This window comes from Doryrhamphus excisus, linkage group LG16, assembly GCF_037039965.1.
Source record: "Doryrhamphus excisus strain RoL-2023G ecotype Guam linkage group LG16, RoL_Dexc_Guam_v1.1, whole genome shotgun sequence".
NCBI classification, from domain to species: Eukaryota; Metazoa; Chordata; class Actinopteri; order Syngnathiformes; family Syngnathidae; genus Doryrhamphus; species Doryrhamphus excisus.
Genome location: NC_136372.1, coordinates 16,082,140 through 16,105,559, shown reverse-complemented (window position 1 = coordinate 16,105,559; position 23,420 = coordinate 16,082,140). Strand labels below are relative to the sequence as shown.

The following is a 23,420-nucleotide window of genomic DNA, read 5'->3' as shown; positions in this document are numbered from 1 at the left end:
ACTAAAATACAATTATAAGGCATTTAGCAGACACATTCAAATATGTAATATTAATAATAATAATAATAGTAATAATAATAATAATGTAAAAATGCATTATAAATTTAGGATAAATGCTGACTATATGGGTGTTATTTCATGTTTAGAGGGCTGTTAATAATAATAATAATAATAATGTAAAAATGCATTTTTAAAAAGTCATAAATTTAGGATAATTAATGACTACATGGGTGTTATTTCATGTTTAGAGAGCTGTTAATAATAATAATAATAATAATAATAATAATAATAATATAAAACTGCATTTTTAAAAGGTCATAAATTTAGGATAATTGATGACTATATGAATGTTATTTCATGTTTAGAGGGCTGTTAATAATAATAATGTAAAAATGCATTTTTAAAAGGTCATAAATTTAGGATAATTGCTGACTATATGAATGTTATTTCATGTTTAGAGGGCTGTTAATAATAATAATGTAAAAATGCATTTTTAAAAGGTCATAAATTTAGGATAATTAATAACTACATGGGTGTTATTTCATGTTTAGAGGGCTGTTAATAATAATAATGTAAAAATGCATTTTTAAAAGGTCATAAATTTAGGATAATTGATGACTATATGAGTGTTATTTCATGTTTAGAGGGCTGTTAATAATAATAATGTAAAAATGCATTTTTAAAAGGTCATAAATTTAGGATAATTGATGACTATATGGGTGTTATTTCATGTTTAGAGGGCTGTTAATAATAATAATGTAAAAATGCATTTTTAAAAGGTCATAAATTTAGGATAATTGATGACTATATGAGTGTTATTTCATGTTTAGAGGGCTGTTAATAATAATAATGTAAAAATGCATTTTTAAAAGGTCATAAACTTAGGATAATTGATGACTATATGAGTGTTATTTCATGTTTAGAGGGCTGTTAATAATAATAATGTAAAAATGCATTTTTAAAAGGTCATAAATTTAGGATAATTGATGACTATATGGGTGTTATTTCATGTTTAGAGGGCTGTTAATAATAATAATGTAAAAATGCATTTTAAAAGGTCATAAATTTAGGATAATTGATGACTATATGGGTGTTATTTCATGTTTAGAGGGCTGTTAATAATAATAATGTAAAAATGCATTTTTAAAAGGTCATAAATTTAGGATAATTGATGACTATATGAGTGTTATTTCATGTTTAGAGGGCTGTTAATAATAATAATGTAAAAATGCATTTTTAAAAGGTCATAAATTTAGGATAATTGATGACTATATGAGTGTTATTTCATGTTTAGAGGGCTGTTAATAATAATAATGTAAAAATGCATTTTTAAAACGCTTTTCAATGAAACTTTCAGGACCCAAAATTGAGATTTGTGGATATAAATGTTGTCCTATTATTATTGATTATGTCGTGAAAAAGTACAAACAACACTATATTCAGCATGTAAGCCTTTTTCTTTTACCTTAAGAAAATATCATTCTCTTTTTTTACCTTAAAACTCATAATAAAGAGACATTAAAAATGACATACATGCGTTTCAATAACTTAAGTTGCTGATCCGGATTCATTTTCTAATTAATCAACAACACTTAAAACATAAAATGGCAGGTGTTTTTTTTTTTTTTATATTATATCAGGAATGTGATTGGTTCAAGCAAAAAGACATCAGTTTGCAATATAACACACACTTGACATGCAAACCCAACACGACACGACATTGAAAAAATAAACAATAAACAAAAGAAAACAGTTGTTACATTGGTTTCAATGAAGGGAGCTTAGTCGTAGTAAAGGTAAATAAATAAGAAACGGGGTCCGACACGGTCACCTGCTCACCTTTGCTCTGACTTGTCGGTTCAATTCCAGTGTTTGCAAAGTGTTAGACGGAATTAAATATATACACGCTAGCTCGGCCCCTCTCTCGTATCGTCGCCATGCAGCAGTATTTACAAGTCTTTACGGGTGTGGACATACTGTATAAGTGCAAGGTCTGCAAGGGTCCGTGGAGAGGAGTTACGCCGTTTTCTCCACTTCAGGAAGTTCGGCAAACATTCTTTCCAAAGTCTTTGGGCGCCGGCTTGCAACTTCTGCTAAAATGAAGTGTAGTCCTTTTTCTTAATATTCCATTTTTTTCCTTCTTCTCACTCCATCCTGGCGTAGTTATGGCTTCTCAGAGGATGAATACTTAGATTGGAACCTGGGTTAGAAAAATATGAGAATACATAGTCAGTGATTTTTATCCTTGACAAAAGACATCTTTTATTATTTTTTTTAATGTTTTTATTATTTTCTCACTTTTAGTTTTTTTTTTATATAATTTTTTTTATGGGCCTGCAAGCAAAGTACAGTTATTCCTCATACATACATTCATTCATTCATTTTCTACCGCTTATCCTCACAAGGTAAGTGAATTTAAAGATAAAAAAAGATAAGTGAATTTCCATCAGGTAGGATTCCTTATTCATAAATTAATTAATTAAAACTAAAAAATAAATAAATAATTTTTTTAAACATTATTAGAGCTCTCGAGACATGAAATAACACCCCTATAGCCACCTTTACACTACTAGTATCCAATATAGTAGACATTCATTCATTCATTTTCTACCGCTTATCCTCACAAGAGTCGCAGGGGGTGCTGGAGCCTATCCCAGCTGTCTTCGAGGGGCAAGAGGCGGGGCACTGATCCCTCATTTATGGCGGTTAATCGGTTCCAGAATTAGCATTCCTTTATTATATATTAAATATTTTACAACCTTATAAATACGGTTTTAACATTATTAAAGACCTCTCGACATGACATAACACCCCTATAGTCATCTTTACACTCCTATTACCCACTATAGTAGACATTCATTCATTCATTTTGTACGCTTATCCTCACGAGGGTCGCAGGGGGTGCTGGAGCCTATCCCAGCTGTCTTCAGGGGGCAAGAGGCGGGGCACTGATCCCTCAATTATGGTGGTTAATTGGTTCCAGAATTAGGATTGCTTTATTATATATGAAATATTTTCATAGTTAGAGCGTAGAAAACCCGTTTACAATCTTATAAATACGGTTTTAACATTATTAAAGACCTCTAGACATGACATAACACCCCTATAGTCATCTATATAGTCATCATCACATTCATACCTATGGACAATTTGGAGTCGCTAATTAACCTAGCATGTTTTTTGGAATGTGGGAGGAAACCGGAATTGAACTCGGGTATCCTCGCTGTGAGGTCTGCGCGCTAACCACTCGATCACCGTGCAGCCATTTTCCTCATACATATTTGACTTATTTATGTGTAGTTAGTTGAAAAAAAATGGTGTCCCCTCACCTGGATCCTCCCAGCCGTTACATTAGCATCGCTCTCATAGCTGCCTTGCTTATCCGTTTGCGATTCTTTCTCATCCTTTTCTTGGGATGCCCCGGAGGTCTGGGCCCGGCTGGAGCCGGCGAATGCTGTTTGATGGCCATCGGTGTTGTCTCTGTGGGATGGAAGGGATAATGGATTACTGAGGGACGGACCATTCGTTATTACTTCTTCATGACCTTCTAAATATGGGTTTTAACATTATTAGAGCCCTCAAGACATGGAATAACACCCCTACAGTACAGTTAGTAGACAATGTAGTAAACATAATGGGAGAAATTAAGACCTAATATAGGGGCTGCGTGGTTAGCGTGCAGGAGAACCGAGTTCAATTCCACCCTCGGTCATCTCTGTGTGGAGTTTGCATGTTCTTCCGGGTACTCCGGTTTCCTCCCACATTCCAAAAAACATGCTAGGTTAATTAGCGACTCCAAATTGTCCATAGGTATGAATGTGAGTGTGAATGGTTGTTTGTCTATATGTGCCCTGTGATTGGACCCTCGTGAGGATAAGCGGTAGAAAATGAATGTATGAGGAATAACTGCGCTTTGCTTGCAGGCCCATAAAAAATGTTTTATATAAAATTTAAAATAAATAAATTAAATAAATAAATTCAATAATTTAATAAATTTATATATATATAAATTTTATTTTTATTAATATATATATATATAATAGATATATAAAAAAACTAAAAGTGAGAAAATAATAAAAACATAAAATAATAAAAATTAATATAATTAATATATGAAATATATATTAATATATATACATTAATATATAAAAATAAAATCCTTATGTCAGGGATAAAAATCACTGACTATGTATTCTCATATTTCTAACCCAGGTTTATGCTAAGCCCAGGTTTAATTGGCCACTCCAAATTGTGAGTGTGAATGGTTGTTTGTCTTTTTGTGCCCTGTGATTGGCTGGCCACCAGTCCAGGGTGTACCCCGCCTCTCGCACCGAAGACAGCTGGGATAGGCTCCAGCATACCCATGACCCTCGTGAGGATAAGCGGTAGAAAATGAATGTATGAGGAATAACTGCGCTTTGCTTGCAGGCCCATAAAAAATGTTTTATATAAAATTTAAAATAAATAAATTAAATAATTTAATAAATGTATATATATATAAATTTTATTTTTATTAATATATATATATATATATAATAGATATATAAAAAATTAAAAGTGAGAAAATAATAAAAACATAAAATAATAAAAATTAATATAATTAATATATGAAATATATATTAATATATATACATTAATATATAAAAATAAAATCCTTATGTCAGGGATAAAAATCACTGACTATGTATTCTCATATTTCTAACCCAGGTTTATGCTAAGCCCAGGTTTAATTGGCCACTCCAAATTGTGAGTGTGAATGGTTGTTTGTCTTTTTGTGCCCTGTGATTGGCTGGCCACCAGTCCAGGGTGTACCCCGCCTCTTGCCCTGAAGACAGCTGGGATAGGCTCCAGCACCCCCGCCACCCTCATGAGGATAAGCGCTAGAATGAATGAATGATGTTAGCATTGGGAAAGTTGTCCCAATGCTAACATGCTAACATGCTAACATGTCCACTATGCATATTTACCAATATTATAAATTTTCACACAAATAATGCAGCATTTTACCTGGCCGAGGGGGGGTTGTTGGCAGATGCCGATGCCTACCGAGGAGGTGCCCGTCTTCCTCCTCTCGCTTCTTTTGCTGTTGCTTCAGCACCTCCTTCTCTTGGTCCAACCTCTTGTGCAGGAGGAGTAGCTCCTTTCTCTCCTCCTTTAACCTTTTCTCCGCAATCTGCAATATTTTCACCTCCTCCGGTGTCTTGTTGTTTCTTCGCCTGGCCTGTTCCCGAGGCTCCGGGTTGGGTTCTTTGGTGGGTCCGGACCTGCTCCCGAACCTGGCGATGGTTTCCTCAAGAGGACTCCACTTGGAAACTTGAGGTTTCTGAGTAACATGGTTGGAGTGTGGGTGTTTGATTTGAGTACCTTCACCCTCGGTTCCATCATGGCTGCTGCTGAGCCCCAATCCATGACCACCGTCTAATGTTTTATTGAAACCAACGTGATCCACTGAAGAAGGTAGAGTCTTGTTGCTTCCGTTGGTCTCCTTCGTGTCAATGAACCCCGTGGAGTTATGCGTCCAACGCGGGGCAAAGAGAACCTCTTCAGATGGAGATGTTTCCCCTCCTGCGATGCTGTAGCCTTCTCCAGGCTGAGTGAAGGTGTCTCCTCTGGGGCTCCAGTGTTGCTCCAGGAGGTCCACCAGAACAGAACCCTGGTTTTGCTTCAGCTCATCCCACTGATGCAGCTCATCTTTGGAGTGCAGCTTCACCTGAATGGTGGAATTCAACATCACGATGTGGAGAACTCGATGACGTCAAATACGGACAATAATCGATGGCGGAACATACCTGTCCTTGTCCTTGACTTAGAGTCTGGTTTCGATGCTGGTCCTTGTGGCCGTGATGTCGGCGAGAGGACTTTCTCTTCAGCACCGGCGGTCGTGGAGCAGGCTGACATCGACACTCAACGTGGTCCACAACCGACACCACCGCTTTGGCGTAAATAGGTCTTTTGTTGATGTACTCGATCTTCATCACCTAGGGGATCGAACACGGTTATCCTATTGTTGAAATGTTGTATATACACTATATGGCAGGGATGTCCAAAGTGTGGCCCGGGGCTAATTTATTGGCCTTTTGTATGTTGGAATACAATTAAAGAGAAATATTATTGATATTTTTATAAATATTATTATTATATATATACATATATTATATAATATATTATATATATTTATAAATATTATTTATATTTGAAATATTAGAAGACAAAGAGGAAAAACAGTTGTAATCTCTTGAGGAAAATGCAAAATATATACGTGACAAAAAATGTAAAAAAAAAAAAAACTTAAACTACGTATATTAGGAAAGCAGGAAGTGAACAAATGTAACAGTTACTGACTGTACAATCAAAAAGAGATCATTTATATTATATAATATTAGGAAATATTAGGAGATGAAGAGGAAAAACAGTTGTAATCTTTTGAGGGAAAAATGCTAAATATAAGCATTTATTTTTGTAGTTTTTAGTCAGTTTTAGTTTTTTAATTTTTAGTTACTTTTTAATTTTTTTTAAATTTCAGTTACTATGGTACCCATTATGTCATTGTACGGTCATATCACTTCGTACTTTGGTACGTGACAAAAAAAGAAAAAAAAGAAAGAAAAAAAAACTTAAACTATATTAGGAAAGCAGGAAGTGAACAAATGTAACAGTTACTGACTGTACAATCAAAAAAAGATCATTTATGAAATATTAGGAGATGAAGAGGAAAAACTGTTGTAATCTTTTGAGGAAAAATGCAAAATATCAGCATTTATTTTTTTTAGTTTTTAGTCAATTTTAGTTTTTTAATTTTTAGTTACTTTTTAATTTTTTTTTAATTTCAGTTACTATGGTACCCATTATGTCATTGTACGGTCATATCACCTCGTACTTTGGTACATGACAAAAAAAAAAAAAAAAAAAAACTTAAACTATATTAGGAAAGCAGGAGGTGAACAAATGTAACAGTTACTGACTGTACAATTAAAGAGATCATTTATGAAATATTAGGAGATGATGGCACTATGGCACCCATTATGTCATTGCATGGTCATATCACCTCGTACTTCGGTACATGACAAAAATAAATAAAAAAATACAATTTATAATTTATGATATAATATTTATAAATAATAATTTAAATTATATGAAAAAGACAGGTACATGACAAAAAATAAAAAAAATAAATTAAATTAAATTAAATTAAATTAAATTAAATTAAATTAAATTAAATTAAATTAAATTAAATTAAATTAAATTAAATCAAAATTATACTAGGAAAGCAGGAAGTGAACAAATCTAACAGTTTTGTAAAAGTACAAGATGGAGGGGTAGGATTTAATAAGCTTTGCTTCTTCCTACTCCTTTTGGACATGTGGAACTGTGAACTTATTATGGGATGCATTCAATTGTAATCTGATGCATGTTCAAATGAAATTAAACTATTACCATTACCATGTGTACTTGGTAGTGTGTACTTTCTCACCTGCAGGTATCGTGTGTGTGTGACAACAGGGACACACTGCAGGCTTTTGGTGTTGCAGCATCCAGAGCAGCGCTGCACCTCAACACATGGCGGCCATAACAGGAAGTTAGCGTTGCTCCGGTCTAACATGGCCCTGGTGACTTCCACCACCTCGGTGCGAACTTTACACACAGCTTGCTGCGCTGGCTGGGCAACTGAGAAACGACAGGGACAAGATTGTGAGTGTTAGATATTATTATTATTATTATTACACATTATTAGTCTTCCTGACACTCACGTAGCACAATCAGAGTTGCGCAACATGTACTTGCGGACACATAACAAGATGGCGCACTGACTGGGAATGAAATCTCAAACTGCAAAAGTGTTAAAAAGACTGTAAGCTAGTCTTCCTGACACTCACGTAGCACAATCAGAGTTGCGCAACATGTACTTGTGGACACACAACAAGATGGCGCACTGACTGGGAATGAAATGTCAAACTGCAAAAGTGTTAAAAAGACTGTAAGCTAGTCTTCCTGACACTCACGTAGCACAATCAGAGTTGCGCAACATGTACTTGCGGACACATAACAAGATGGCGCACTGCCTGGGAATGAAATCTCAAACTGCAAAAGTGTTAAAGACTGTAAGCTAGTCTTCCTGACACTCACGTAGCACAATCAGAGTTGCGCAACATGTACTTGTGGACACATAACAAGATGGTGCACTGACTGGGAATGAAATGTCAAACTGCAAAAGTGTTAAAAAGACTGTAAGCTAACTTTCCTGACACTCACGTAGCACAATCAGAGTTGCGCAACATGTACTTGCGGACACATAACAAGATGGCGCACTGACTGGGAATGAAATCTCAAACTGCAAAAGTGTTAAAAAGACTGTAAGCTAGTCTTCCTGACACTCACGTAGCACAATCAGAGTTGCGCAACATGTACTTGTGGACACACAACAAGATGGCGCACTGACTGGGAATGAAATGTCAAACTGCAAAAGTGTTAAAAAGACTGTAAGCTAGTCTTCCTGACACTCACGTAGCACAATCAGAGTTGCGCAACATGTACTTGCGGACACATAACAAGATGGCGCACTGCCTGGGAATGAAATCTCAAACTGCAAAAGTGTTAAAAAGACTGTAAGCTAGTCTTCCTGACACTCACGTAGCACAATCAGAGTTGCGCAACATGTACTTGTGGACACATAACAAGATGGTGCACTGACTGGGAATGAAATGTCAAACTGCAAAAGTGTTAAAAAGACTGTAAGCTAACTTTCCTGACACTCACGTAGCACAATCAGAGTTGCGCAACATGTACTTGTGGACACATAACAAGATGGCGCATTGACTGGGAACGAAATCTCAAACTGCAAAAGGGTTAAAAAGACTGTAAGGTAGCCTTCCTGACACTCACGTAGCACAATCAGAGTTGCGCAACATGTACTTGTGGACACATAACAAGATGGTGCACTGATTGGGAATGAAATCTCAAACTGCAAAAGTGTTAAAAAGACTGCAAGCTAGTCTTCCTGACACTCACGTAGCACAATCAGAGTTGCGCAACATGTACTTGTGGACACATAACAAGATGGTGCACTGATTGGGAATGAAATCTCAAACTGCAAAAGTGTTAAAAAGACTGTAAGCTAGTCTTCCTGACACTCACGTAGCACAATCAGAGTTGCGCAACATGTACTTGTGGACACATAACAAGATGGCGCATTGACTGGGAACGAAATCTCAAACTGCAAAAGTGTTAAAAAGACTGTAAGCTAGTCTTCCTGACACTCACGTAGCATAATCAGAGTTGCGCAACATGTACTTGTGGACACATAACAAGATGGCGCATTGACTGGGAACGAAATCTCAAACTGCAAAAGGGTTAAAAAGACTGTAAGGTAGCCTTCCTGACACTCACGTAGCACAATCAGAGTTGCGCAACATGTACTTGTGGACACATAACAAGATGGTGCACTGATTGGGAATGAAATCTCAAACTGCAAAGTGTTAAAAAGACGTTAGTATTGAACATGTGGTTTCATGTGAGGCCGTTTGTATTCCTATGCTAGTGTGAATCCTTCACGTCGCTCCAGCTGTTGTAGACCGATGCCGAGACCCCTTCAGACATCTGCTTTATTATTGATTGCCAAACCAAAAAAAAGGGTTAATGGGAAGGATTTCAGCATGTCACTAAGATCATACTTGTCACATTAATCAAGACCCGGAGAGGCGGCCTAATGAAGATGGAGGATGTCTTCATTCATGAGGAAAATCAGGAATCCTCCATGCCAGCACTCCGGCGTCCTAGTAGCAGTATCATGCGTGTGTATATTTATCACGACATGCACGTACACACATTATCACTTGTGAATTTTCTTACTTTTTTTTCAGGGGGGGGGGACAGGTCGGCACATGAGAAAATTCAGCAGTGTAATATATTCCTATAGCGGGGGGCAAAAGCTCAATAATCTTTCACGCAAGTGACACATGTTGAAAAGGATGAGAATGGGTGGGGGTCGGGGGTGGGGAGGGGTGTTGGGGAGGGGGGGCTTACCGAGGCTCCTTGGTAGTCTGTGACCCCCATTTGTTGCCGAGTTTCCCTCCTCCTCATCTGCGACAAAGCATAAACATATACATTTTCCTTGTATCGTGAGCTAATTTTCCAAAAATTAACATAAAAAACATTTTTAAAAATATATATTTTATTCAATATTTCAATGTTATGCTACTAAAATTACATGATTTTTTCTCTTAATATTTTGACTTTATTTTGCTTTTTTTTTACTTTTTCTTTTCTTTCATTTCTTCAATTTTATTTTAAGAATGTGCCTTTTAAATCCACTTGCGGTTTCTTTTTAATTTTTTTTATTTTCTTATTAATAATAGTTTAAAAACATTTTGAAAAATATATATTTTATTCAATATTTCAATATTGTACTACTAAAATTACATGATTTTTCCTCTTAATATTTTGACTTTATTTTTCTTTTTTTAAAACTTTTTCTTCAGTTTCTTTTTTTTATTATTATTAATAATTGTTATCAATTTTCTTTTCACCGGGGGCTAATTTCCCACAAATTAACATAAAAACATTTTTGAAAAAAATGTTATGCTACTAAAATTACATGATTTTTCCTCTTAATATTTTGACTTTATTTTTCTTTTTTTTTACTTTTTCTTTTGTTTCATTTCTTCAATTTTATTTTAAGAATGTGCTTAAAAGAATGTACCTTTTAAATCCGCTTGCGTTTTCCTTTTAAATATTTTTATTTTCTTATTAATAATCATTATCAATTTTCTTTTTACCGTGAGCTAATTTTCCACAAATTAACATAAAAAACATTTTTAAAAATATATATATTGTTCAATATTTCAATGTTATGCTACTAAAATTACATGATTTTTCCTCTTAATATTTGGACTTTATTTTTCTTTTTTTTTTACTTTTTCTTCAGTTTCTTTTTTTTTATTTATTAATAATCGTTATGAATTTTCTTTTCACCGGGAGCTAATTTCCCACAAATTAACATAAAAAAACATTTTGAAAAAAATGTTATGCTACTAAAATTACATGATTTTTCCTCTTAATATTTGGACTTTATTTTTCTTTTTTTTTTACTTTTTCTTCAGTTTCTTTTTTTTTTTATTAATAATCGTTATCAATTTTCTTTTCACGGGGAGCTAATTTCCCACAAATTAACATAAACATAAAACATAAAACTTAACATAACATAAAAACATTTTGAAAAAAATGTTATGCTACTAAAATTACATGATTTTTTCCTCTTAATATTTTGACTTTATATTTCTTTTTTTTAAAACTTTTTCTTCAGTTTCTTCAATTTTATTTTAAGAATGTGCTGCGGGCCAATAAAAAAAGAGCCATGGGTCCCACTTTAGACACCCTGTACCTTTTAAATCCACATGACATCATGCAGACCCCATAAATGCTAATAAATAAATCGCCAAATTCCAATATTTTGGGCCGGTCAAGACAACAATAATCCACTTAACTTCAGTTCAGATGTGTGCGTGAGGAGTTCAACTGAGGCGTTCTTTACCTACGGAATCAGTGAGTAGAAGCAGCTGAAGGTCCTCAATGGAGGAGATGGGACTGTTTCTAACCAGCTCCACCAGGGCTGCAGGAAGCGGATCCCCCTGAAAAATACATACAGATAAATGTAAGCATCTATAAACAGTCCCATGAGTGAGATTACACTTGATCAAACTTACTTAAGATTTGTCAGATCACAACACAATCATTGCACAAGACTTCAAAACATGTCATAATAGTGTCCATAGTGGAAAAAAAGTTGTAATATATTCAAATAAATGTGTATTTTTCCTTTAACTTCTTACTCCGTGCCCTTTAGCACGGAGTAATCAGCAGGAGCTGATTGATTGCTGATTTGTTTTTACGGAGTAAATGTTAAAACAACACTGAATTAATCCTTAAACCACAAAATGTTAGAAACTCTGCGCATTGTAATGACGGGTCCACTGTGGGTTTAACCCCCCCGGAGTCATTAATGGGCGAGAGGGGTGGCGATGGCGGGTGAGGAGGGGGGGGGGGGGGGGTATTAACCAAAGCGGACACACAATGGTCACTAAGAGCGGGGTGAATGACTATTGGCGTTGTGTCTTCTCATCTGCTAACATTTAGGGGTCAAAGGAGTCAGGAAGGAGCCAGGAAGTGGGGGAAGGAGTGATACGGAGAAGGAGAGGAGAAGGGAGGCAGGCACATGTCAAATAATGGAGGGATAATGGATGAATAAAAGACGGGTTCAAATGGACAAGGATAAGACACGGGTGGAGACGCTTCCTCGCATTGCTTGAAATGCGAGGGATTCGCTTCATTCGCTTTGAAAATGATCTCGGGGGGGTGGGGGGGGACGATGGATGGGTGGATAAGTTGGAAGACAATCAAATGCAAACGTGCAATGTTTCAGAAAAATGCTCCATTTTGGGTTATTTTGCAGCCTTGATCAAAAGAAAAGCAAAGACAACGCCGACAATGCGACAAGAACGCAGACACCACCTTCCTGTTTTGCCATGAGTTATTTCTTGAATTCAAAATGCTCGCATTTGCGACTTATTTTGGCTCCAGTGTGGGTTATTTTGCAGCCTTGATCAAAAGAAAAGCCTTAAGACTTAAGGTGAGAAACACTACTGAATTCAAGAATTAACTCATGGCAAAACATGAAGGGGGTGTCCGTGTAGACAACACTGCCGTTTTTTTACAAAAATCGAGTCTTCAATAAAGTAAAAGTGAAATGAAAAGTACATTTATCCCCTTCAGTGATCATTCATTAGTGTTTGGTAGTCTTTTCTGCACATAAAATGAGCTTTGTGGAATGGATTAATTAGATTAATAGATTATTTCGCAAAGTTGGTTTGGTTAAAGTAAGAACTAAGTTGGAAGACAATCAAATGCAAACGTGCAATGTTTCAGAAAAATGCTCCATTTTGGGTTGTTTTGCAGCCTTGATCAAAAGAAAAGCAAAGACAACGCCGACAATGCGACAAGAACGCAGACACCACCTTCCTGTTTTGCCATGAGTTATTTCTTGAATTCAAAATGCTCGCATTTGCAACTTATTTTGGCTCCAGTTTGGTTTATTTTGCAGCCTTGATCAAAAGAAAAGCAAAGACTTAAAGTGAGAAACACTACTGAATTCAAGAATTAACTCATGGCAAAACATGAAGGGGGTGTCCGTGTAGACAACACTGCAGTTTTTTACAAGAATCGAGTCTTCAATAAAGTAAAAGTGACATGAAAAGTACATTTATCCCCTTCAGTGATCATTCATTAGCATTCAGTAGTCTTTTTTTTACACTGGACTGCTTCGTGGTTATTGTGTGTAGCTGCTCTATAGGAGTCCACAACTCAATACAAACGGCGGAAAAATGAGCATAATAGGAGTTTAGATTTACCTTCATTGAAGATGTGATTGTTGACAAAGACACCATGTGGCAACAAGATAAACACGGACACCACCTTCTTGTTTTGCCATTAGTTATTTCTTGAATTGAATTTGATAGTGTTGTGGCTTATTTTGGCTCCATTGTGGGTTATTTTGACCAAAAAAAAGCAAAGACTTAAGGTGGGAAACATGACTGAATTCAAGAATTAACTCATGGCAAAACATGAAGGGGGTGTCCATGTGGATCGTGACTGCCACAAGAATCGAGTCTTCAATAAAGTAAAAGTGAAATGAAAAGTACATTTATGCCCTTCAGTGATCATTCATATGCATTCGGTAGTCTTTTCTGGACGATGCCACTATCAACGGCATTTCACACTGAACTGCTTTGTGGTTATTGTGTGTAGCTGCTCTATAGGAGTCCACAACTCAATACAAACGGCGGAAAAATGAGCGTAATAGGAGTTTAGATTTACCTTCATTGAAGATGTGATTGTTGACAAAGACACCATGTGGCAACAAGATCAACACGGACACCACCTTCCTGTTTTGCCATGAGTTAGTTCTTGAATTTGATAGTGTTGCGACTTATTTTGGCTCAATTTTGAGTTATTTTGCAGCCTTGATCAAAAGAAAAGCAAAGACTTAAAGTGAGAAACATTACTGAATTCAAGAATTAACTCATGGCAAAACATGAAGGGGGTGTCCATGTGGATCCTGGCTGCCACGTCGCTGTTTTTTTTACAAGAATCGAGTCTTTAATAAAGTAAAAGTGACATGAAAAGTACATTTCTCCCCTTCATTGATCATTCATTAGCGTTCGGTAGTCTTTTCTGCACATGAAAGGAGCTTTGTGGAATGGATTAATTAGATTAATAGATTATTTCTTAGGGGCAAAGTTGGTTTGGTTAGAGTATGAACGTGTACTTTAAATATCCTGTATATGTCTCCATTCAAAATTCAGCCGTCTTTAATGAGGTTTCAGCCAAAGGAAGCAGCCATCCATGCATGCATGAGCAGGTATTCCGAGCGAGCCCATACAAACTATACGCCTTTTTCCTGCATTGTTGTTTGCCTTTTCCGAGTCTCAAACAGTCCAGCAAGGGAAATGCCTGCTGTAATTCCGCTCACATCTCTGTGTTGTGGAGCTGCAGATGCCCCTGAGGAGCGGTCATTATTTCCTTTCCTTGCCAACGGAGCAAACCTGCCTGCTTGGATAATTGTGTGTGATGTTAATTATAGGACACGGGCCCTACTTTTCACAACCCTGCCTCCTGTCATGAAATGATTCCGAAGCAGGAACTATTGAATAAACACTTTGGGTAGATTCTAAAAAGAAAAATATACTTCATTACGACAACTAAACAAAGAGTGGAACACCAGGGTTGTTTCTTGTTATTCTTTATGTTATAATGGAATGCTACAATAAATTACTTCAACTTAAACATCGGTGGCACGGTGGTCGAGTGGTTTGCGCGCAGACCTCACAGCTAGGAGACCAGGGTTCAATTCTCCCTGTGCATGCGTGGGTTTTCTCCGGGTACTCCGGTTTCCTCCCACATTCCAAAAACATGCTAGGTTAATTAGCGACTCCAAATTGTCCATAGGTATGAATGTGAGTGTGAATGGTTGTTTGTCTATATGTGCCCTGTGATTGGCTAGCCACCGGTCCAGGGTGTACCCCGCCTTTCGCCCCGAAGACAGCTGGGATAGGCTCCAACACCCCCCCCCCGTGACCCTCGTGAGGATAAGCGGCAGAAAATGAATGAATGAATGAGTTCTCCTCCTATTTTGTGTGGAAGTGGTACATTTTTGGCTTCTTGTTTTGTCTTTCCCCACCCTCGGTCATCTCTGTGTGGAGTTTGCATGTTCTCCCGGTGCATGCGTGGGTTTTCTCCGGGTACTCCGGTTTCCTCCCACATTCTAAAAACATGCTAGGTTAATTAGCGACTCCAAATTGTCCATAGGTATGAATGTGAGTGTGAATGGTTGTTTGTCTATATGTGCCCTGTGAGGAAAAAGGGGTAGAAAATGAATGAATGAATGAATGAATGAACTGAAATATCATGCTAAACCATGCATAGTTATTGTATTGTCATGTGATGATAACCATAGAAATGGAACCAGTTTCCAAATGTTTGCTTAAACCAGTCATTCTCACTTTTGGGTGCTCAGTGGGTCTAAAAAAATGTAATGACCCAAAGCGGTAAGGGAAAGAACACACATTGCATGCTACACAAAGTAGCAGATATCTGCTGGAGTAGTGCATGCCATTTAGACAGCGACGGCGTCATTATAATTAATATTATATTATTATTATTATATTAATATTAATAATAATGAGCGTTGCAGCTCGTGTGTTGTGTTGAAAACTAATTTTTTCTTGCCCATCATCCGCAGGAAGTTACGATAACGCTTAAAATGATCAAAATATTGCAAAATATTGTCAGTAATAAAAAAGATCATGAATTTTACTTGGTCACAGCATGTAAACAAGACCATAAAACCTTGTTGGAGATTTTGTAGGTGCCTCATTTTAGCTGTTTTAGTATCTTTAAAACACACAGGAAATAGAAAAACATGTTTTTCCCCCTCAAAAAAGTGCAGTTTTCCTTTAAATATAAGACATTTGAGAAGTTATTCATTGAGGGGCAATGTTGGTTCTGAACCAGTTCAGAACGGCTAATGTAAACGGTTCCCAAATGTGACAGAATCCAGCAGCCGCTTATCCGAAACAAGCGTGCCGCCCCAGACTGTCTACTGGACACATTGAGGAATGCCAGGTACGTCTGCAGGGGAGGAGTGGGAACATCTAATCGTATATAATTAGGGGGGGGGGGGGCGAAAACACCGGAAAACAGGAGTGATTTTTCATAAGTGGAATACTTTATGCCTTTGTAGAATACGTCACATAAAAAGTATGATCAATATATTTGACTACAGTACTTGTTATTTTTTTTGGGGTGAAAGTGAAAGTGAAAGTTAAGCTTGTGTGAGTGAATGAGATTCATGCGTATGTCATCTTTTGTGCATATGCCTCTTGTCCCAGTATTTTTCAGTCCACATCAGTCTTATGTAAGTGTTGCACAACTGCGATTGTGCTATGTGAGTGTGCTAAAAAGGCCTTCTATGAGAAGCTCATTCGATTATTTTCTACCGCTTATCCTCACGAGGGATCGCGGGGGTGGGAGCTGGAGTCTATCCCAGCAGTCTTCGGGGCGAAAGGCGGGGTACACCCTGCCAATCAGCCAATCACAGGAGTCCAGCCAATCACATGGCACATTTTGACAAACAACCATTCACACTCACATTCATACCTATGGACAATTTGGAGTCGCCAATTAACCTAGCATGCACGGGGAGAACATGCCGAGGGTGGAATTGAACCCGGGTCTCCTAGCTGTGAGGTCTACACGCTAACCACATGACCACCGCGCAGCCCGTCTATGAGAAGCTATTAGACTAAATTATTAGACTGAATCTAAAGGTGTGATATGTATACGTATATACTATATATAATAATAATAATATATAGTAATTAGGGATGTCTGATATTGGCTTTTTTGCTGAGAACTGATATGCCGATACCGATACCAGCCGATACCAACATTTCATTTTAACCAATGTCGACCAATTTTTATGCTAATATCACACTGCTAATAATCGGACATACACTAATAACAACACTAAACGTCCCCAGAAGAAATATTACGTAGTATTTATGTGCAGTTCTACACTACTCTAAACTACAATAATACACATATTCCTCAATTAATTAATTTCTCCCGCTTATCCTCACTTGGGGCGCGCGGGGGTGCTGGAGCCTATCCCAGCTGTCTTCGGGGTGAGAGGCGGGGTACACCCTGGACTGGTGGCCAGCCAATCACAGGGCACATATAGACAAACAACCATTCACACTCACATTCATACCTATGGACAATTTGGAGTCGCTAATTAACCTAGCATGTTTTTGGAATGTGGGAGGAAACCGGAGTACCCGGAAAAAACACACGCATGCACGGGGAGAACATGCAAACTCCACACAGAGATGGCCGAGGGTGGAATTGAACTCAGGTCTCCAGCAAAAGAGTTGTGTAATGTCATAAATAATGAATTACAGAAGTGTATAAGTGACTATAGGGGTGCTACTTCATGTCTAGAGAGCTCTAATAATGTTAAAAAAAACAAATTTAGAAGGTTCATTCATTCATTCATTTTCTACCGCTTTTCCTCACGAGGGTCGCGGGGGTGCTGGAGCCTATCCCAGCTGTCTTCGGGCGAGAGGCGGGGTACACCCTGGACTGGTGGCCAGCCAATCACAGGGCACATATAGACAAACAACCATTCACACTCAATGACAATTAATTCATTCATTTTTTTTCTTTTCCTCACTAGGGTAGCGGGGGGGTGCTGGAGCCTATCCCAGCTGTCTTCAGGGCCAGCCAATCACAGGGCACATATAGACAAACAACCATTCACACTCACATTCATACCTATGGACAATTTGGAGTCGCTAATTAACCTAGCATGTTTTTGGAATGTGGGAGGAAACCGGAGTACCCGGAGAGAACCCACGCATGCACGGGGAGAACATGCAAACTCCACACAGAGATGGCCGAGGGTGGGAATTGAACCCTGGTCTCCTAGCTGTGAGGTCTGCGCGCTAACCACTAGACCGCCGTGCCGCCACTAACTAACTTAATAACTTTTATTTTTCCGATTACACGCTTTTCGTTCTGTGGCGCTCCCTTGTTGAAGTTCCATTCTTGAGCTCAGATTCAGCAGTCAAACACCGTGTGTGACTCAAAGCCGTTTTTTCACGATAATAAAAGCGTTTGATGTCTCATTCCAACTTCCAAAAAGTTCAACTCCGGGATTTCCCGCTTGTATACATCAAAGTCCTTTTTAAACTTTCACTCAGCCTGCACCGTCAAAAGCAGAGTTTTCCTTTTAAATGTGCTGCCTACAGAAGACATAAAAAAATGAAAGATGGGTGTCAGGGCTTGCTCGTCATACATCATACAGTATATGTTATGTTTCACTTTCATGTCAGTCTGGAAGCCAATTGAGCTATTTGTTCACGGGTGTTGTCATAAAGTCATTTTTAGCCCTGAGGTTTCAGTATTTCCCCTTTTGCTTGACTCCCCCAAGGTTATAGTATTTCCCCTTTTGCTTGACTGTTCTTAATAAAAATGACAGCTAATAATATCCGGTGTGTGATGTATTTAAATGTTTAATGCCCACATTTAATATTCCAAAATTAACTAAAATACAAATATAAGGCATTCAGAGGATGCATTCAAAAACACTGTGATGATATGTAGTATTCTACACTGGTCACTAGGTGTCAGTAATACAATAAACAATAATGTTTGGTGAGTATAGCAGGTTTGAATGATCTCAAAACAGCCACAATAATCGTTAACATGAGCTACTATCGGAGCTGGAACCCGCGCCAATCTACAACTCAACTCCTTAAACGCCTGATGTCACTTCCTGTCAGCGTCACCGCTTCACATTTACAGCAACACACACAGGGACGAGTCTTTTTATGTCTGCATTATTGGGTATTGCAAGCGTAACGGTGCATATAGGGGTGCTATTTTTATGTCTAGAGAGCCAATAATAATGTTACAAAGTGTAGGTTTACTACAAAATATTTAAGGAATCTTTAAGGAATTTTATTTTATTTTATTTTATTTTATTTTATTTTATTTTATTTTATTTTATTTTATTTTATTTTATTTTATTTTATTTTATTTTATTTTATTTTATTTTCATTCATTCATTCATTCATTTTCTACCGCTTTTTCTCACAAGGGTCGCGGGGGTGCTGGAGCCTATCCCAGCTGTCTTCGGGCGGGGTACACCCTGGACTGGTGGCCAGCCAATCACAGAGCACATATAGACAAACAACCATTTATTTTATTTTATTTTATTTTATTTTATTTTATTTTATTTTATTTTATTTTATTTTATTTTATTTTATTTTATTTTATTTTATTTTATTTTAGTTTATTTTAGTTTATTTTAGTTTATTTTATTTTATTTTATTTTATTTTATTAACCACCATAAACTTTACTATACATCAAGGATAGCAGGTCTGTTAGTGTCCTTATTCATGTTTGGTGCCGTCCATTTTCAATGCCGCTTATCCTCACTCAGGTCACGGGTATGCTGGAGCCTATCCCAGCTGTTTTTGGGCGTAATGCATGTTTTGGGACGGAGCAAACCAACGCATGCACGGGGAGAACCCGATATGCCCAAGCGGAGACTCAAACCCATGTGTTCCCAATCTCTTGACTGTGTAGCCTACACACTCAACCACCGTGCCAGGAACTCATCCAGTCTACTACTGAAAAAAATGACATAAAAATGGGTGAAAATTGGTCATTTTGTCGCAGGTAATGTGCTGCAGCATGGTTGCAGCGTTGTCGTTTGACATTGCAGAACTTTTTCAGGTTCAATCCCCAGGTTCAATCCCCAAATTTCAACCAGAGCTACCAAAAGATTAATTGGAAAAACATAGTACCCCCATATTAATGTGAAACGTCTTCACGGGACCGCTGGTGGGGCTTATCGATTATTATTATATGGACTCCATGCATGGTAGCACGGCGCCATTGTCGTTTACAATGTTTCCTCCAATGTACACACCAGGGTCAATGCTATTCAACTTTTTAAAGCACTTCCTGTGTGACCTCAGCGCAACGCATCCTGCTTGTTTTATTTTAGCATGATCCGACATCCTTGTGATGTTACGCCGACATATTCTACGTACGCGTACCGTTTAGCGTCAAGTGACACAGCAGTCACAGGTCAGTACTTTGTCATCTGCTGTACCGTTTATAGTTTTTATACTCTTAAGGGTGATATATTGTACTTCCTCTTGCTGCAGAACAAACACTTTGCTATGAAGTTACGGTCTGTTGAACATCTGGAAGGTGCACAATGGAAGCATGAAGGAGCCTTATAGAGAGGAAGTACCCTTGAGCAATATTCTTATAGATACAGTTCACTGCTGATCTATTAAGTATTAAATATAGCTTTACTGCCCATAACAGTTAGGGTATGGGCATGTTTTTTTTTTTTGGAATGTGGGAGGAAGCCGGAGTACCCGGAGAAAACCCACGCATGCACGGGGAGAACATGCAAACTCCACACAGAGATGACCGAGGGTGGGGAAAGACAAAATAAGAAGCCAAAAAGTTACCACTTCCACACAAAATAGGAGAACTCATTCATTCATTAATTTTCTACCGCTTATCCTTACGAGGGTCGCGGGGGTGCTGGAGCCTATCCCAGCTGTTTTTGGGCGAGAGGCGGCGTAAACCCTAGACCGGTCGCCAGCCAATCACAGGGCACATATAGACAAACAACCATTCACACTCACATTCATACCTATGGACAATTTGAAGTCGCTAATTAACCTAGCATGTTTTTTTTTTTTTTGGAATGTGGGAGGAAACCGGAGTACCCGGAGAAAACCCACGCATGCACGGGGAGAACATGCAAACTCCACACAGAGATGGCCGAGGGTGGAATTGAACCCTGGTCTCCTAGCTGTGAGGTCTGCGCGCTAACCACTCAACCCTTGTGTCGCCCCCAAAGCACATATCATTTAACAAAAAAAAAACAACAGTAAAAATGAGCAATAAGCTAATTTTTTTGAAGAATAAAGTCAAAATATTAAAAGAAAAAAAGTTATGTAACAAAACAGTAATAATTTTAATAATAATTTTAAATAATAATAATTTTACCAAAATAAGATTATGAGGAAAAGTAAAGGTGAAATAGTCAAGAAAATAGACAAAAAAAAGTTGTAATTATTGGAACATAACGTTGCATAAAAAGTTACAATATTATAAGCATCGAATCAAAATATCGCAGGAATTAAAGCTCAATTACGAGAAAAAAACTGAAACTTAAAAATTATTTTACGAGAATACTGTGAGAAAAAAAGTCACGTTCTAACCAAAAAAAAAAAAACGAACATAATTTTAGTAGCATTGATCTGACATTTTATGCTGGAGCCTATCCCAGCTGTCTTCGGGCGAGAGGCAGGGTACACCCTGGACTGGAACCATGAAATCTAAAGAAATACAGCTGAATAGGTGCAGATTCTGGAAGAACTAGAGTGCTTTCTGTGCTGGTTATTGTGTGTAGCTGCTCTACAGGAGTCCACGACTCAATACAAACGGCCAAAAAATTAGCTTTTTCGGGCCCCTTTAAGAAGAAAATTTAAATATTCTGACATTTATTTTTTTAAAAACAGTAAAAATTGGAAAACACCCTTCCTGGAAAAGAGTATTTTTCAAGTATTATATGTGTATTATGGCAAAAATGTAGCTTTGGTGCCGCCCTGTTGTAATATTATATTGGAGATAAAGATATGATAAGGTCTAACGGTGCAGGTGTACCTAATGAATTGACCAGCGAGCAGACCCCCTAAAAGTTGCGTGACGCCAACTCACCTCGGCCACGCCAAACGGCACACACGTCGCCAGTAATGCGAGCAGCAGCTGCACGGTGGAGCTCATCTTGCCGCCCAGCCTGGAGCCTCTGCGACGGGCCGAGCATTTATGGAGGCTCCGGAGGCCCGCGGTCCTCGGCGGTGTGCGCTCGGGAGGGGGGTGGGGGGGACGGTGTTGCGGAGCGCGGTGCGCGTCTCAAGCGGTCCGGTCCTCGATGGAAATGACGGAGAAGAAGTGATCAGGCAGTAGATACTGTTTTTGGATGTTTTTCATAAAAAATAAAATAAAAATAAAAATCCACAGTTATGAGCTTCAATCTGCGCTGTGCGTCACAATGGTGCGCAAAAACCGTGTCCAATAAAGTCACCCAAACAGTCCAACGTGCGCAAACAATTTAAAATCCAAGTAATACTTCTAAAAACATCAACACCAAATGTGTCCTAATAGTTATCCAGTATCTCCCCCCGCCCCGGTTCCTTTTGGGTCCTGGTTCTTCCCAAGCAGTGCGGCTCACTTCAGGAGCGTCCTAAGGAGGCAGCAGAGAAGGAGGTGGTGCTGCTGACTTTCCAAGACTACTGTTGGTTGTTCTCTCCCGCCCCCTGCCTGGGGAATGGCTCATCATAATGCACAATAGTACAAAGACCTGACAATGAGTACTTGGTGCAGTACTTCCTCAATCATTACTGGGCTCACCTTGCAAAAATATTACTTCTGTTTTAGCAATATCATAACAACATAATCATAATTATGGGGTCTGTTTACTTTGAATGCAGCCCAGGACCAAAAAGGGGTGACCTAGACCATCTGAAAGAGGGGTCTCTATAGTCCTGAGTGTGGCAAGTGGAACCTCCGTGAAACAAAACAGCCGCATCTTAGCTTGAAAATGCATAGAAATTATTATTTTCATAGTTAGAGCAATGAAAACCTGTTTAAAACTTAAGATTATTAGAGCTCTCTAGACATGAAATAACACCCCTATAGTTACCTTTACACTCAAATTACACTCAAATTACCCAAAATTCTATTCTATAACTATTTTCTTAGTTATAGAACAGAAAACCTCACCCAAATACATTATTAGAGCCCTCTTGGCATGAAATAACACCCCTATATTCACATTTTCACTCATATTACCCAACATAGTTGACATAATAAGAGAAAATAAGCCATTTAAGACATATATAATGTAATATAAATGTGTTCCGGTGTCAGGGGAGCAGAGTGGGTGGGGCATACAGGAAGTGACATTGAGGGTTAAGAGTTGAGTTTTAGATTGGCCTGGTTTACAGCAAACAGTCGCTTATGTAGGGATTATTGTTGCTGTTGTGAGATCATTCAAACCTACGATAAAAGTCGATTTCGGGCGATCAATTCTGGTGCTTGTGTGTCTCACCCAATATGACTGACATCTAGTGACCATTGTATAATACTACATATAATTAAATGCGTCTTCTGAATGCCGCATATTTGTATTTTATTGAGGTATTTTAGCTCATTATCACTAGGTGTCAGTATTGTTACACTAATGTTGAGGGAGACACACAAGCACCAGACT

The 23,420-nt window shown here is 37.9% G+C and overlaps 1 protein-coding gene across 2 annotated transcripts; it reads right to left on the bottom strand.

Annotated features, from left to right (window-relative positions):
- Positions 1–1,594: 1,594 nt before the first annotated feature.
- Positions 1,595–22,902, bottom strand: pdgfbb (platelet derived growth factor subunit Bb). 2 transcript variants are annotated; one of them, XM_058050232.2, is made up of 8 exons: positions 21,866–22,902; positions 11,528–11,624; positions 10,021–10,077; positions 7,472–7,665; positions 5,790–5,978; positions 5,008–5,710; positions 3,330–3,480; positions 1,595–2,200 (listed from the first exon to the last, which is right to left on the bottom strand). In XM_058050232.2, exons 1-7 carry the CDS (start codon positions 21,929–21,931, stop codon positions 3,347–3,349), a joined length of 1,440 nt encoding a protein of 479 aa, XP_057906215.2. In that variant the 5' UTR covers positions 21,932–22,902; the 3' UTR covers positions 1,595–2,200; positions 3,330–3,346. The 2 variants fall into 2 exon arrangements, with proteins under 2 accessions (XP_057906215.2, XP_057906216.2); XM_058050233.2 differs by lacking the exon at positions 21,866–22,902 and having other exon boundaries at positions 1,596–2,200; positions 11,532–11,574.
- Positions 22,903–23,420: the final 518 nt, after the last annotated feature.

Bases quoted from the DNA above. Each gene is read 5' to 3' on its own strand.
- pdgfbb (XM_058050232.2), bottom strand. From the start codon at position 21,931: ATGAGCTCCACCGTGCAGCTGCTGCTCGCATTACTGGCGACGTGTGTG. The intron at 11,625-21,865 runs GTGAGTTGGCGT...TGTATTTTTCAG, and splicing joins TGCCGTTTGGCGTGGCCGAG to GGGGATCCGCTTCCTGCAGC. The intron at 10,078-11,527 runs GTAAAGAACGCC...GCTTTGTCGCAG, and splicing joins TCTACTCACTGATTCCGTAG to ATGAGGAGGAGGGAAACTCG.